The sequence below is a fragment of the Aspergillus terreus genome, genomic scaffold (assembly GCF_000149615.1).
Source record: "Aspergillus terreus NIH2624 scaffold_7 genomic scaffold, whole genome shotgun sequence".
Lineage (NCBI taxonomy): Eukaryota > Fungi > Ascomycota > Eurotiomycetes > Eurotiales > Aspergillaceae > Aspergillus > Aspergillus terreus.
The window spans coordinates 1,330,356-1,346,609 of NT_165930.1; the positions used below are offsets into that span (position 1 = coordinate 1,330,356).

Below are 16,254 nucleotides of genomic sequence, written 5' to 3' on the forward strand. Positions count from 1 at the left end.
GTCAGATGGAATTGAGTTAGGGTTGTACAAACTTTATCTGGTGCACCGATTAATAATCGCCTCGTGACACAAAACAGAACATTCCATTGTATGATGCGACGAAGTACAAAAGAACCCTTAAATCGGCTCATACTTGGAGCACTCATTAGACGTCTGGAAAATATCTTGCTTCAACGGTCGACCCACATATGAATTAGACCCTTATCATATGCCTGAGTACCTAGGTAAGAATAGAAACATATCATTACCTATAGTATACTAGTCACTCCTGTAGGTACGTACAGTAGTTCCCTACTTTGAGTCATCACCATCATACTGCGAAGCTCAGCAAAATCAAGGCAGTACGGAGTACCTCTGGTGCCTAACAAACTGGGCGAGAATCAAGGTACTCCCGCAAACCCACATCAGACGGTTCCGTCCGCTATCGGGCCAATCGGAGCCGCCTGAAAGGTCAGAATACAGTAAAATTACCGTCACAACCCCCCGACGACATCATCCCGTAACTTCGCGGGTTCCCCTCCACCTCCGTCTATTTTTTTCGCCGACTCCATCTTCTTCTTCTGCTTCTGCTTCTTCTTCCTCTCCTCCTCCTCCTCTCCCACCCCGTTGTCAGCGTCTTTCGGTGAGTGATTTCTTCGCCTATCTCTCTCATCCCCGTCATCATAACCTGTTCCGACTCCCTCCAATCCCCTGCATTCCCTTCCCCCCCGTCAATCCCGCGGCTTTCTGCCTAGTGTGCACCCTATGCCCTAAGACAACAGCCATCCGTCTAAAATCTCTGCAACCACCCACCATTGATTGCACTTCCCTCTCCCCCTCCCCCTTTCTCCCCCTGCCTCGACATAAATCTCTCACCAATTCCCTCTCGCTGACCGCCGATTCATCAGTCTGATCTGTCCTGTCCGGATTTTCAGGCAAACTCAAACCGCCCGGTTTGCCCATTTAATTCCCTCGCTCCACCTCCCCCGGCCTTTGGAATCCCCCCAGTTCCAAAGGCTCCCAGCTCACCACGGCTCTCGTAGCCTCGTCTCTTTCTCTTCGTCAAATTGTCGCGACTCGACGTCTTCGAAACACTCTTAACAACATTCCACCTCCTCCTGGTTTCGTCTCCCGTGTCCTCGTCCGGTGCGCCATTTAATCCCTCGCTCACGCCCGCGCCACTTATTCCCTCACCTTTTGAGCTGCCGCATAGGACTTCTCTGAAGGTTCTTCCTCTTAAGGAGGAAGGGTCTAGGAGGCTTGGTCCAGTCAACTTCGGTTGCGAAAGTTTTCGTCCTCCCTAACACGCAGTCCTACCGACTGTTCTTTTCTCTCTTCTATCTATCAACTCTTTTCTCTCTCGACTATCTCCGTGTGCTTCGTCGCAGCGCACATGGTTATGGCCCCGACTGCGTGTGTACCTGCTGAAGCGTACATGACTATACCTGACGTGAATTGGAAATCCCATCATAGTCAACTCAGCAAAAATGGAGAGGATGATCTCTCGCAATCTACGTTGGCTGCCAAGGACCTAGTCCTGAATGTTCTGAAGAAGCGTGCCGCCGAGGTCAATGTCGACCAATGCGGCCCCGGTGAGGAAGATGCGTTCTATGTCGCGGACATGGGCGAGGTCTACCGCCAGCACATGCGCTGGAAGATGAACTTGGGCCGCGTCCGACCCTTTTACGGTATGTGTTTCCCTTGTCCTTAACACGGGCACACCCATACTAACACATCTCAGCGGTCAAGTGCAACCCCGACCCCGAGATCCTGCGTCTCATGGCCAAGCTCGGAAACGGCTTCGACTGCGCGTCCAAGGCGGAGATCGACCTGGCATTGGCCACCGGCGTCGATCCCGCCCGCATCATCTACGCGCAGCCCTGCAAGACCAAGTCCTACCTGCGCTATGCCGCCCAGAAGGGAGTCAAGCAGATGACCTTCGACAACGCCGACGAGCTGTACAAGATCAAGGCTTGCTTCCCGGATGCCGAGCTCTACCTGCGCATCCTGACCGACGACTCCACCAGCTTGTGTCGTCTCAGCATGAAGTTCGGTGCATCGCTCGACGTGGCTCATCAGCTGCTGGAATTGGCCCGTGACCTGGAGCTGAAGGTCGTCGGCGTCAGCTTCCACGTCGGCTCGGGCGCCGAAGATCCTAGTGCCTTCCTCAAGGCGGTGCAGGATGCCCGTCTGGTGTTCGACCAGGCCGCCGATCTCGGTCATGAACTGCACACCCTTGATGTTGGTGGCGGATTCACTGGCGAGACCTTCGAAAAGTTCGCCGGTGTGCTGAGTGAAGCTCTGGATACCTACTTCCCGCCCCACGTTCGCATCATCGCCGAGCCCGGCCGCTACTACGTCGCCAGCGCCTTCACCTTGGCGGCCAACGTCATCGCCCGTCGCGACGTCCGGGATCCCGAGGACCCCAACAATGATGCGTACATGATCTACCTGAACGATGGGGTGTACGGCAACTTCTCGAACATCATCTTCGACCACCAACACCCCGTGGCTCAGATCCTCACCTGTGCGAACGGCCCGAATGCTGCGACTTCGGGCATCGCCTATTCCATCTGGGGTCCCACTTGTGATGGCATCGATGTCATCACCCAGCGGATCACGCTGCCTGGCCTTTTGGATGTCGGGGACTGGCTGTTCTTCGAGGAGATGGGAGCCTACACCCGGTGCAGTGCCACTCGGTTCAATGGTTTCTCGGATAACCACGAGGTAATCTACATCTCCAGCGAAGCGGGCGCATCCGCTCTTCTTGAGTATTAATTTTGGTTTGCGTTGCATTTGTTTTTGTTAAGATTCTTGTCGGGGATACAGGTATTCTATACCTGTCTATATATTCGATAGAGTAGTTTGTGTTTGAATTAATCATTCTTTCGTCTGTTTCTAGAAAAAGTATTCTTGATATGCTCTATGACGACTGGGTCTACCATGATGAGATCTATCTGATCTACCTCGCTTTCTATCCAACCATTTCATCAACATCACAGGAGCCAGCTCCATTTCATACCATACAACTCTTTTGTCTAAACCAGTCGCTCAACGACCAGCTCCGCACCCTCGCTCGACTCCGCTACCTCCACCAGTCCCCCGGCTTCGAGCTTCTTCTTCCACTTTGCCGACTCGTACCGCGCCAGGATGAAGGTCAGACGGGCCACAATCTTCGGATCTGCCGACTCCGCAACGACATCGGAGGGCGTGCAGGTCCAGCGCTCGAAGGCCCAGTTAAGAATGTAGTGTTTGGTAGCCGCGTCGGTGGCCACGGTGCGATCGTCCATGTTATCCGACGACGTAGCGGGCGGCGACTGCGTCGAGAAGCGCAGAATGCCCTTGATCCGGTAGACTTCCTCCTTCGACGCCGACTGGAGCAGCTGCTCCAGGGAAGATACATTGACGGTCTGGTCCGGGCGGGCCGTCTTCAGCGTGACCGAGAGCACCTCGACCTCCGACTGATGATGGGCGTGTCCATCGCCATGGTCATGGTCATGGTGATGTTGTCCGAGCGCCTCCTCTTCCCGATGGCCATCAACCACCTTGGCGAACAACGCGCCGTCTATCCCCAGCAGGACGTCCTTATCGACGCGGCCCTTGTCCGACTTGACCCACGGCGTCTGCACCTCCAGATCGCCGACCCGGTCCAGACAGTCGTCAAACCGCCGCTCCGACACATTCTCCCACTTGTTGAAGATGATCAAGTCGGTGTATTTGGCCTGCAGCTTGGCCGTGTACGACGTATCCTCGTAGCCCTCCCAGTTCTCCACATCGATCACGCTGATCACCCCGTCCAGCGCAAACGTCCCCGGCTGCTCACGCTCCAGCCGGTTCACCTCCATCGCCAGGGTGGCGGGGAATGCGCTCCCGCTCGTCTCGATGACGATCCGGTCCGGCTGCACCTCGTCGCGCAGCTGGTTCAGCGCGTCGCTCAGCTGGCCCACCAGGTTACAGCAGATGCATCCGTTGAGCAGCTCGCGCACGCCGGAGATCGATTGTGTCGATGCGAGCTGCGAGTCGATCGCTACATCGCCGAATTCGTTCTTGAGCAGCGCGAGTCGGTATGTCGGCGGGAGTTGCGGGATGAGGTTGAGGAGGAGGGTGGTCTTGCCGGAGCCGAGGAAGCCCGTGACGATTGTGATTGGGATGGGCGCCATTCTGTGTGGTTGTGTACTGAGGGAGGGAGAGGGAGAGGGGGAGGGGAAGTAGTATGGAAGTGGAAGTTGTATGAGGAATCTTTGGAGGGGTGATGGCGCTATTCCTGATCGGGTACACCCTGTTCTCCCGATGGTTCGGATCTATATTCCATACTGTCTTCCTTGGGTCTCTTCTTCAATCCTTTCTCTGTCTCCTGCTCGCTTATGTCTTTGTATTCTGTCATGCCCAGTCTATATATTCTTTCATTCCCTCGAAAACCAACTTGATTAACGTGCGCCGATCATAGTTGACTCTGTACGCCGTGGTGGGGCATAATCGGAGGCCGCAGATTTCGCGCGGGACAGGCTCTGTTTTGCCCGCCATCGCTGCATGAAAATTTAGACGGCGACAACTCCATATTCCTGCAATTCCAACGACCGCAATGGACCCCCTGCGATATCTGGCTCCTCCGCAGCCATTCAAAGAGATCTCCCAAGCCAACAAGAAAGAGATCAAAGAGCGCATCAACTTCGTCTCAGCCATCGTGGCGCACCCGCACTTTGACGTCCCCGACGCCGAACAGGAAGCCTTCTTCTCCTACCGCGATGCCTGCCAGGCGCTCATCGACCTCTTCGACAGCCCCGACGCCTCGGCGCGCCAGAGCGCCCTCGCCGAAGTGTCCGCGTACGAGTCCTCCATGAGCCCCAACGCCCCGCTCACCCTCTCCTTCGACATCACCACCAAGACCAAGATGGGCGAGGAGCTCGACAACCTCTACAACATGTGGGTCTACGAGCGCTACTACAAGTACCTCCCGGAGGAGGAGCGCCAGCGCCAGCTGGAGCGCGACCACCCGTCGCTCAAGTCGCTCGACCCGTGGCACACGGCCTTCTGGAAGCCGTTCTACGGCCGTCTCGAGGCCGAGACCGACGCCTTCGCCGCCGTCCTGAAGGGCGCCCCCCGCCACAACGAGTGTCCTACCGCCGTCCTGCTCGCGCTACTCTGCGAACGCCACACGGTCGACTGGGATGAGACGGTCGCGCTGATCCGCGCGTGCGCCTGCGACGACGTCGACCTCCCCGACGCGGATTTTGTGGGCTTCCTCAAGGCGCGTGACGTCGCGGGGCTGGCGGTGCGGCTGGACCGCGACGAGGCGTGCATCTCCCTGTCTAGTGAGTATGTGCGCGGCGTCGCGACGATCGTGCTGGCGTTCTTCTCGACTACCCTGCCGGAGACGCTGTTCGATACGGACGATCCCGAGCCGGCGAATTGGAAGCCGAAGCAGGCGTTGTTGGATCGGCTGGCGCTGTCGGATGGCCATGAGGAGTCCATGAAGCAGCTGTTTACCGAGCTGTATGAGGAGATGGCGAATGATGATTCCGACGATGATATGGATGTCGATGATGCGGATTTTGACGATTTGGATGATGACGAGCTTGATCGGGCGCTGTTGAGCGATGGGTCCGAGGATTACTAGTGGATTGATGCCTGTTGCTGAAGTATACCCTTTTATCTTTCTGGATGATAGCCTCGGATTGTTATATTGGCCTTATAATAGATGTCTGTTTTGAATAAACTGACGGGAATGAAAATGTCTTGCGTTATGTCCTATTACCGAGGATTGACTTCTACTCTTCATCCACTAATGCCGCATCATCTTTGCCAGGTTCTCAAAGAGCGTCCGGCGCTTGTTCACAATGTCATGGAAAGGCTCTGCCGGACCGATGGTACCGACAATCACCTGGTCCAGGCCGGACTGGAGCCCCTGGAAGGCCTCCGTGACAAACTGGTCCAGCGGCATACCGAGGTTGCGTCCGACCTCCACGCCCAAGTAGTCATGCAGTTCAGCTATAAACATCAGCAAGCGGATCCCAGATGAAACATCACCTCTAGTGACAGACGGTATCCGGATACATACTCTGCACAGCAGGCGGAGACAGCTCGATGATCTTGGGCTTGGACTCTCGCAGCTGCTCCCGAAGACAGAGGACAAAAGCGTTCAGCGCAGCCTTGGACGCACTATACGCCGGCGCCACCGCCGCGGGGATGATGGCCAGATTCGACCCGGTACTGCGCGGTTTATATTAACATCTCACTTCATGCCTCACGCCGTCGCACAGGCACTTACAAGATAAAGCTCGTCGGCCCTTTCTGCGCCTGCAGGAACGGCAGAAACGCGCGCGTCAACGCAACGATGCAGGTAAAGTTCACATGCATGACCTCGTCGAAGGTCTTCTCGTCCCACTTGTCCTGGCTGGTCAGGTCGGTCATCCGCTGCACACCGGCGTTGAGAAAGACGCAGTCGATATCGGGCGACTTGGTCGTGACATCCGCGACGAACTGCGGGATCTCATCGACCTTGCTAATGTCGAAGGCGACGGCGTCTGCGGCCGCAGAGCCGTGCTTCTGTACGAAGGCGTCGAGGCGGTCCTGGCGGCGACCGACGGCGGTCACCTTCACGCCGGTTTCGACGAATCGGTCGGCCATTGCGAGGCCGATGCCTGAGGTGGCGCCGATGAGGAGGATGTGCTTGTATGGGAAGGACATGTTCTTGACTTGCGGAGTGTTGTTGTTGGGTCAATGTCTACGTGGGAGACTTGGTGGGTTATATAGCCCACCGGACGGAAGTATATCAACTCGGTCTCCGTTATGTCCGAGACGATCACCCAACCCTCTCTAGCTCTGGCTAGTCTGACTGCTTGGGCATTGCTTGAGCCGGCAGAGATTAGGCTTTCTTCACGAGCTGCTTGATCCAGACAAAGCTCGCCAAGACTTGGGATACGAGCGAGCATTTGTGGAGTTAATCACCGAAACATCATGCTAATGGAAGCCGGTCTCTACGCAAATATATACGTCGGCTTAGGTCTCCTCGTGGACCGATGCTCGAGGTGTCTGAAAATCGACAACAGGTAAGCGTCCTCTGCAATATGCAGTACATGTACATATACTCTGCAGATGTAGTGATGGATGCGGAAGCCCAATCCACGATCAAGACGTCATCGGCTGTTGATGTCATCGATCACCGCTGCCATTAAAACACCTCATCTCCCACCGCCATAAAGCTGGTTTCTTTTCGAACTAGGATTTCCGAAGAATCAGTTTCATCCATCTAGCTAATCCAATGGACTCCTCCGGTGGTTCCAGCGATCAAGGCTCTGCGAGTCAGCCTCCCCGGAGCTCCGCAGAATCCGACAAGTCCATGATGAGTATTGAAAATAGCATCAGCGACCTGGTAGGGAGCTCCATGGACGATATGAAGCAAAAAGCCTTAAGTGCCAGTGATTCTGTCCAAAGCGCTTTGTCCCAGCTGCGGTCGATGGTTACCGGGACAAAAGACGATCGGCACTGTCAAGGTTTGTTCGCATGCGCATTCTTCTACGTCTACTTCGCTAAGGTGATTCCCAGATAAACCTGATAAGGAGGAAATGCGACGCATTAATTCCATGGAGAAGGAACAGGTGGCGGAGTTCCTGAGGCATAAGCACCGGAGCGACGCGCACTCGCGATTGAACCGAGCATAATTCGTTCGAACCGCATTTCATGTCTCGTTTGGTGGTATATAATGCGATGTACTATATGTCTCCATTCAGAGCACCGCGCGGAACCCACTGTCCAAACGACGGTCCAGTCCCAGAAAGTCAACAACCTGACCCAGGTGGTCAATCCCCCAGAACCCCTCGGTCTCACCCTTCGAGTTGGTGCACTCGAACCAGGGGATGCCAAATGCGCCGGCCTTGAATGCCCGATCGGTGTTGGCACTCAGGATCGCCTTGGTATCGGCTTGGTTTATCTGTTGTCGTTAGCGTCCCATGTGATACCCATGCACTACGTTCTTGCGCTCCAAAGAACATACGGCTTTGAGGATTTCCTGCGCGTCACTCGGTCCGAGGACACTCTCGAGGACCGGTCCGAAGCCTTCTGGCTGGCCGATTTTCGCGTTCCCCTGTACCCAGAACGAATGGTAGAGCGCCTCGATTGTGGGAACCAGCTTGTTCGGCAGCTTCTGCGAAATGGCACAAAGGGCGCGTTGCGTTCCCAGGGTGAGAGGGGGGAACCCCTCGGTGAATTTGTCGATCATGGGGACAGAGAAGTATCGGGCCCAGCGGAGTCGCTCTTTATCAATCCAAACTTCCTTGTCTGGGGTTTGTGTCAGACCGAGCGGTTGCCCATGCATGTATAGTTATAACGCTGCTTACTTTTGATCTTAATGGGTGGTGTGTTTCCACAGGTGTTCATGAGACCCCCCAGGAAGATAGGGACGTAGTTGACATTGCAATTGGCAAAGACCGGGGAGTTCTTCATATCTGTTAGTTGAGACAATCGAAATACTACCAAGGACACTTACTCTCAGGACATGGAAAGCAATGTAGCCAAAGGGGCTGACGATATCCAGATAGAGGGTGATGCGTGGAGCGGCCATCTCTGTACTCAGGCTGTCTATGTGTTTTGATTAAGTATAAGGAAAGCAGAAATGGATCTTTCGATTGTCTAGATAGTATGGTGGATGAGGCTGGAAGAAATCCCCGCATGCCTTGAGTCAGCCATCCGCCCGATAACCGAGGCTCATCACTTGAAGTATATCTGCAGTCCAAATACAACAGCCCAGCTCAATGGCATAGACCCAGGAAGCTCCTTCCATACAATTAACACTTTTTGCGCCTTCCATCAGGACAATGGACGTCTGGGAAGAAGGCGCGGCTCAGATAGACCGAAAGGAACGCTACGATGGTGATGTGAATCTGGTTGATACTAGGTACCCATTCTCCAATTCTCGTATCACGAGCATACCTTGACAGCCACTACAGACAGTATATTGTACACTGCGTCATCTTCCAGCATGATTAGCCTCTATACAGATCTTGACCACAGACGCACGTCCAATGAGATAGACCTCTTTTCCGAGCATCTACCGACACCTTTCAGCTCAAGAGTGTTTCCTCTGGATTCTACCGATGCATTGGACTCGGTGAATAAAAGGCGTCGGCACGCGGTGTACTTTCATCGTCCTCCTCTGTGGTCCTCTGAGCTGTCAACAACCAGTTCATGCAGTGCTGTGGACAGGTGTAGAACATGCTGCCTACCCATCAACGAATGCATATGTAGCATTCCGGGGAGCGGGTATATTGACAGTCTCAATCTTCAGGGACAAAACTGTCTCTCGTCTTGGGCTCTAAGCTGCGATCCATGGTTTCGTCCGACAGAGGCCACAGAGACGACTCAACCTTGCTTAGAGACAGATGTTTCCGATGCGCATCAGAGAATCCCTCTACTTGTAAGTTCTCTTCTTTTTCTTCTACTCTTATCCTCCATACTGACAATCTCTATACAGGACGACTGGGAGGGATGTGACTCGCGATGGTATAGTACATCCTCATCTGATATGGGTGACTGGCCAAGTATCCACAGGCATCCCAGCGACCTCTTCCCGCGTCTGTTTCGCCAAGTGAAACCGGCACTATGTACTCGCCTTCAGTCCTATCGCGATGTACGTTCAAGCGCAGAAGAACGATGGGCCGTGCAGGAAGGATCACTTGTCATCAGTCTCGATCCGTCATTCACTGCATGTGAGCACGACCAACAACCAGACGAGTTTCAGCTGGCTAGCGGGGATCTATATATCGTGTGCCGATTGTACGCAGACCTCTGGGCCCTCTGTTACAAGATTCCTCCTACGTCTGACTGGGAGCCGACAGAAAGCCCTCGTCTTGGATTTCTACCCATCTGTGCTGTAACCCTAGCAGCCAATTTTGGTCCATTCGTCCGAAGATGCCACACAGCTACCCGTAGTCTTCAGATACCTGAATCGAGGCACCCAGGCAATGGGCTACGCGTCATGCCGCCTCCACGATCGCATAGTCTTAACGCAAGCAGACAGATCTTCCAAGGGTACAACACCAAGATCGTGCTACCAGGTGCAGTTCGTGAAGCTCTTGGGAGCTCTGCACTGGATCACAATACAGACTTTATCCCTCTCGACTCGACCCTGGAGCAGATATTCTCCAAGTTTGACCGCGGATGTCGGCTACGAAATCTGGGGACAGGGATATCAATGCGGATGTTTCGGAACAGCGCCATATCCTCCAGATTAAGGTCATACCATAATAGAATAAACGTCGCGCATCAGCTTCGAGTGGGATGGTCAAATGCAAAGGGGACGGATCACGGTCGGCATCACTATACTCGCAGGGAGCGAGGAGGCAAATCTTCAACAAGCGAAAAACTGAAAAGCTTATTCCGAAAATCCCAAGGATCGAAGAGCGACAGCCAAATGTAAGGTTGCTTGCAATTTGCCTTCCTAGACATGGGCGATCCAAAGGGTCTGCTTTGTATGTCACATCACGAGACCGCATGATATCATGAATTCCGCTGTAGCCCCCCAGATATATTAACTTCGAGGTGCCCATGGAAACAATCTCACGCCTGCTGAGTCCCTTTTGGCTTCGTGTCCTAATCATGAAAAGCGGCAAAAATGTCCTGGTCAAGCGCACCATCCACAGAAAGGGTCTTCGAATCCTATTATGAGGAACGCGAGGAACAATATGGGACCCATCCAACCCCTGACTCGCTGGCTTCCTCCGATTGCGATCAGTCGTTATACCGCTTGATACCCCGGCTTCAATACGATTCCACTCCATTCTGGGCCCGATTCAACTCCCGGCTTCGCGATAAGATGTTGGACTCCTGGGACAAGGGTCAGGCAAGCAAATGCCATTGAGAGTTGCATTCGGTGGAGTTTTCAAGTCGTTCCAAAAGTGCTTTTCTGCGCGAGGCGTTGCGGGCATGGAGATGTGTTGCCTTTCGCTGGGCGAACGGAAGTTTCGAGCTTTTCGTGGTATCGATGTTTTTGTGTATGATGATATCCGTAATAATGTACAGTAATGCAAAGGCTTGGGAGCTTTTCCGCTGACATCAGAGACCGGACAGCTTGTAGAAACAACGTAGGTATTATGTATGGAGGCTGTATGATCGGCCTTGTCAGCCAAGGTACTCCGGGCACATTATTTTCCCCGAAGGAGGACATCTGTCAGCAGTGTCTGAAGCCTCTGGTGTGCTACCCGACATTGTGCTGTAATGCGCCGTGCGTTCGAATTGAGGTTTTATATAGACGAAGCGTACGGCCGATATGGTATGAGCAATGTCGATATTGGCAAGTATGATTACAGGCATCACTACCTCAGGACTGATACCGATATCAGCATTCTGCAATAGGCTGATCGGGCTTGGTAGAGTGTCTCTCTGCTCGACCGTAGCAATGCAATTCGATCTGATCTACCTGATCATGTTGCGATGGGAGCTGCATATGGTCGGTATGCAAGTCGGCCAGGCCTGCAGTCTGCATTAAGTCGAAAAATACAGATTCACTTTCATGCCGCCTCTTCAGGGCTACCAACACGATGGCATCCGGCGACGTCTGGACTAGCTGTGTCAGTACGGAGACGAGCGCAGGCAGGCTGTCTGCGTTGTAGGTACAGTCCGATACAAGGATCAAGTCAACCGAGCCATTGCATAGGTCTTCTGGGAGCGGCTCGTCCCAGTCGAGTGTCTGGAAGTCCACTGTTGACGAGGGCGCCGGCGTGGAAACGGAGATATTTTGCGTTACGATTTCTTCGACCTCGGGGAGGTCGGTCAATAGAACGGAGATCCGGGGAAGTAATTGCGCCAGGGCGATGCCAACTATGCCACACCCCGACCCTAGCTCGATGACTCGAAGAGGTGTGCCTCGGTCCGTCTGTAGTAGGTCTTGCAGTAATGGGGTAGTGGCCGTGGGGTCCCCGGACACTACATGTTGGAGATAGATCACTGATGCCAGGGCAGCATCCCTGTATAATATCCTCTCTTAGAATATTGACAGCCGGTTGAAGAGAAACAGCTTACCAGATATGCCGGGCAATGCTGTTGCCAGTCTCTTCCCATATCTTCAAGTCAAGTTTATCATTTAGTGTGAAGCGTCTCTCGACAAGCTTCTCAGCCACGAGAGACTCTGATCCGCCAAACGGAGCACTCCAGCCGGACACCACTAGAGGCACTCCAGCCTTCCCTAGTAGACAATCGGAAGACGGTGCACTGGGTTTCCGAGGGTTACCAGCAGCGACGCTCAACACAATTGGCCTCTGGGACAGCTGGGGAGGAAATGGTCCCAGAGTGACGGCGATTTCACGTTTACCTGCTGTCCACTTCACAGGTTCTTGATATAGCACGTTCCCTGTATCATGGAGGGACAATGTGATGAGTAGATCCACATCTTCAGCCAGGAAAGCGTCGCCCAAATCCGTGGTGATGCATAAAAGGGTGGCCACAGCTAATCCGCCGGACTTTTGCTTTTGCAAACGAGGGGTTTTGAGGAAACGAATGTAGTAGACCATTGTGAGATACGCCGATCTACCCACTGACAGGAACGGCCTATTCAATTGAGAGAGCACGGTGAATGTAGAAGTGTACTCTGTAGAAGCTGGCTCGATTGAGCAAAGGAAATAATAATGCGAGGCACGTGGGACGCTGACTAAGAACCTGGGGGGTGATGGACTAACTAACCCAACGGGGACTGCCGCTAAAGCGACGGACGACTGCTTCGGAGTTTATCTCGTCTTCGCTGCTCCAACACATGCGCCCTGATGATATCATCGCATTCGACTTCCCATCTCCCCGTCCATTCCTCCCTCCGATCCACACGGGAGGTCGAGGGGACCTCCTGAGCGACGCTCGAATCTCTCCTACTCGCCCTTTCTTCCTACTGCGTGGCCTCACCTGCACCGACCCGTTCTCCGCGGTCATCGCTCCACTTCACCATGATGCGCCCTAGAGACCCTCGGGTTCGCCAGCGGATCAACCAGATCTCTCATAACCTCGAGTCGGCCAACGAGACCGCCCAAGAAGGCCTCTACACGTTCTCCCAGAACTACGTCGTCCCCTGTTTCTCCTCCATTGGAAACTGCCTCTACGCTTGCACGTCGCCCTGCCTTCCAACCCGTGAGGACCACTACCGCCGTCGTCGAAGGGGGCGCGCCGAAGCCGTCTTTGATTTCTACGATGATTGGGACAATGATGATTCCGACAGCGGTATACTCGGCTGGGGAACGGGGGAACTCGACCGTTTACTAGCGGGCAGCGGTTTGGCGCGTGGGAGCGCCGAGCAGCCGCGCCGCCAGCGGAAGATGAGCTACGGCACTCGACGCACGAGGCGGAAAAGCAGCGTCCTGGCCCCGGACGATCGCAACGACCCCACCATTATCCCTAGTTCTTCCTTCCTGGGCTTCCTGGAGCGGTTTCCGTGGAGATTCGGCGCGAGGGGCATCAAATACCGCCCGTCTGCGGCTGACCTCCAGGAACACCCTGCGGGGATACAGAGACACTCGTATGAGAACGAGCCTCTTATGGAGGAACCCGAGGAGATTGAGGGGCCCAGCTCAAACGGGAATGGGCGCTACCGCTCTTCGACACAGTCGTCCAGAGAGACGGCGAATTCATTGAGTTCGCGGGGTGACCTGATCCCCAGTGACGAAGAGGAAGACGCCGTGCCCTTAGATGATGAGTTCGCCATGGCTTTGGGCAGTCGACGTGACACAGGCCTGTTAGAGTCGGAGGCCCCACTCGGTGATAAGCCCGCCAGCATGAGGTCTACGTCCGGTACGTTCAGCCTGGCATCAAAGGACTCGGGTAAGAAGAAGAAAAAGAAGCAGAGTCGGATGCGGTCTCCGCGGAACTCGAAAGTAGAGGTCACCGAGGACATATCCACACCATCCATGATGGATCTACAGAAAGAAGAGGCGCGGGTAGAGCATGAGGAAGAATCCGAAATCATACGGAAACGACTTGCCGCCCGACAATTGGCTTCGAGCCGGGGTTTCAATCAGAGCAATGACCCCGTACGATCACCAACCTCCCCCCTCGAGAAGAGTCTGCATAAGCTAACCTTTCCTACCGTAGCCCACACCATTCTCCCTGCCCTCTCGCTCGCCCACTGTCTCGTCAGAAATTGTAGATCATGAGTCTGCTGCTGGCACGCCGAAAGAACCAATCGGGGAAAGCGATGTTTCCCTGGAACCTACTAATAATTCGAACCCTCGATCTTCAGACGATCACTCACAAACGGAACCATTCCCCCCATTTCCATCAACTCCACCTCCGGTCGTTGAATACGAAAATCAGGGCGGCACCTGGACATCTGGGCATCAGTCCGATCCCTCGGCTCCCGCAAAGGACGAATAGTCATGGGTAAGAACCAAGACAAACACTGCTCTGCCACGATCAAGTTTGCCGGCCAAACTGAGGTATATCCATACCTAGCGTCATGCAGCGACTTGCATTTTCACTTCCATGTCCACAAACTTATACTGTATTATACGACTCATGACGTGACTTTATACCCGATATGTTTAGGAAGGAATGAATTATGTTAGACCTCTGGTCTCATCTATGATGTCTTGTAGTAGTTGAGGCCGTGGCCTGCATGTTCTCTCGTTTTTAGTCCGCTCTGCGTAGGCTGATAGATCAGTGCGGGTCTGAAAAACGGAGACAGAAAGTGTACCGCAAACGGGTTCACATTTCTTGTACATCTTGCGCGTTTCTCCTCTTCATACTGAAGAGGAGGACCGCCATGCGCCAGCCATGGAGTAAAGGCTGGCGATGGGGTGAGTTTCTGCTCTGGAAATGCGCGTGGATTGTGAAAACCCCATAAGACCTAGGATGGCAAAGAAAATGTGGAGAGGGAGGATGGATATTGTACAAACGTTCTATATGTACACATGGTGCAACTCACAGGCATCAGTAGAAATACAGGGATATATGATACATCACGGGTATGCCAAAACTCTATAAATCTTGGTCTTTTCATGGGGCGGGGTCATTTCCTCTGTTGGAAATGGTATGAGCATGAGTCGGAGTGGAGGAGGAATGTGAGAGACCGCCGAGGCTCTTAGACAGAAGCATCAGCGCCCATGGGTTGTGCGTCAGCATCTCCAGCTGTGTTCATGGTCAGCTTTCGCATCTCCCAGCCCTCGGACTCCGCCCAGTCCTTCTTTTCGCCGAGCAGACAGATGGACTGCCGAGGGCCATCGACCAGGAAAGCCTGTGCGGCCTCGTTGACATCCTTTGCAGTCACATCAAGGACTTGTTCTCTCCAGCGCTGGTCCATCTCATGGGTGACGCCGCTCATGAAGTATCTAGCGCCTTCCTCGTCGACGCTCATGGGAGCATCGAGGCCCTGGAAGATGCCCAGTTTCGCCTCGTTAAGCTCCCTATCAGACCACTGACGGTCTCTGGCGAAGATTCCGCTGTTCTGGAAGACCTTCAGCGTGTTGAGAGGGTTCGGGTCACGATAACTCGTCAAGGCAAAGATGCCTTTGATTGGACCGTTGGTAGCCGCAGCGCCGTAGGCGCCTCCCTTCTCTCGGATTTCAGGATGGAGGTAATTGTGCGTAAGGAGCTGAGAGAGGACACTGAGAGGTGCACTGGACGAGTGCACAAATGGCACTGTCTGCATAGCCAGTCCTGAGTAGTAGACCTTATATGGCAGGTCGTAGAATGCCTTATCCACGGCCGACTTCAGAATCGTATCGGGCACGACAGTGGGAGACTGGACCTGAGGGAGACCGGCAAGCCATTTTTGAAGAACACTTTCGTTTTGATGAGCACTCGTAGGTTCACAAACCAGGCGAACGCGTAGCTTCTGGGATTTGGAAATTGCAAAGGATTGAATCAAGCGCAATTTCTCAATCAGCTCAGCCAGGCGCTCGGGCGAGGTCTCTGCATCACGCAAAAGATCCGCGGTAGCCTGTAGTTGGGCAAGACCGGATTGTTGCTCCTGAACCCAGAAGCTACGAGAAAGGCTCGCTGCGGCCGCATTGAGAGCAAAACGATGGCCAGTTCCCGCAACTGCATCCAACGCTCCGTTCGTGGTCAATCGAAGGAGCTCCTGAATCATGCCAGGAGCGTATGGGCTAGTGAAATCGGTTTCAGTAATAAGGGTGGTGAGGATCTGTAGCATGTCTGGGATGTTCTTATCCAAGGCAAACCCAGAGAACTGCAAGCCTTCATTGAATTTGCCGAGCTCGGTCGGCGAAGATGAGTGGAAGGCGGAAGTGGAAACGCCACCAGTCTTTAACTTGATCAGATCCTCCCATTCTACATGCTCTGATT

At 53.9% G+C, this 16,254-nt stretch overlaps 7 protein-coding genes across 7 annotated transcripts in view; 3 read left to right on the top strand and 4 right to left on the bottom strand.

Annotated features, from left to right (window-relative positions):
• Nucleotides 1–1,372: 1,372 nt before the first annotated feature.
• Nucleotides 1,373–2,757, top strand: ATEG_05404 (type III PLP-dependent enzyme; the record flags this gene model as incomplete). Its single annotated transcript, XM_001214582.1, has 2 exons — nt 1,373–1,667; nt 1,721–2,757. 2 exons carry the CDS (start codon nt 1,373–1,375, stop codon nt 2,755–2,757), a joined length of 1,332 nt encoding a protein of 443 aa, XP_001214582.1.
• A 260-nt stretch (nt 2,758–3,017) lies between these two features.
• ATEG_05405 (GTP-binding protein) lies at nt 3,018–4,139 on the bottom strand (the record flags this gene model as incomplete). Its single annotated transcript, XM_001214583.1, has 1 exon — nt 3,018–4,139. The coding sequence occupies one exon, from the start codon at nt 4,137–4,139 to the stop codon at nt 3,018–3,020; it is 1,122 nt and encodes a 373-aa protein (XP_001214583.1).
• Nucleotides 4,140–4,561: 422 nt separating this feature from the next.
• ATEG_05406 (uncharacterized protein) lies at nt 4,562–5,596 on the top strand (the record flags this gene model as incomplete). The annotated part of the gene is made up of 1 exon (XM_001214584.1): nt 4,562–5,596. The coding sequence occupies one exon, from the start codon at nt 4,562–4,564 to the stop codon at nt 5,594–5,596; it is 1,035 nt and encodes a 344-aa protein (XP_001214584.1).
• A 165-nt stretch (nt 5,597–5,761) lies between these two features.
• On the bottom strand, nt 5,762–6,666 carry ATEG_05407 (oxidoreductase, short-chain dehydrogenase/reductase family; the record flags this gene model as incomplete). Its single annotated transcript, XM_001214585.1, has 3 exons — nt 5,762–5,967; nt 6,038–6,189; nt 6,248–6,666. The coding sequence occupies 3 exons, from the start codon at nt 6,664–6,666 to the stop codon at nt 5,762–5,764; spliced, it is 777 nt and encodes a 258-aa protein (XP_001214585.1).
• A 1,039-nt stretch (nt 6,667–7,705) lies between these two features.
• Nucleotides 7,706–8,539, bottom strand: ATEG_05408 (putative 2-hydroxychromene-2-carboxylate isomerase; the record flags this gene model as incomplete). The annotated part of the gene is made up of 4 exons (XM_001214586.1): nt 7,706–7,909; nt 7,973–8,256; nt 8,316–8,415; nt 8,465–8,539. 4 exons carry the CDS (start codon nt 8,537–8,539, stop codon nt 7,706–7,708), a joined length of 663 nt encoding a protein of 220 aa, XP_001214586.1.
• Nucleotides 8,540–12,905: 4,366 nt separating this feature from the next.
• ATEG_05409 (uncharacterized protein) lies at nt 12,906–14,105 on the top strand (the record flags this gene model as incomplete). Its single annotated transcript, XM_001214587.1, has 1 exon — nt 12,906–14,105. One exon carries the CDS (start codon nt 12,906–12,908, stop codon nt 14,103–14,105), a length of 1,200 nt encoding a protein of 399 aa, XP_001214587.1.
• Nucleotides 14,106–15,031: 926 nt separating this feature from the next.
• cym1 (pitrilysin family metalloprotease cym1) overlaps nt 15,032–16,254 on the bottom strand; it is a gene marked incomplete at both ends in the record, with an annotated part of 2,882 nt that continues 1,659 nt past the window's right edge. The window contains one exon of the mRNA XM_001214588.1: nt 15,032–16,104. Coding sequence (XP_001214588.1) covers nt 15,032–16,104 — 1,073 coding nt within the window. The remainder of the gene's footprint in view (nt 16,105–16,254) is intronic.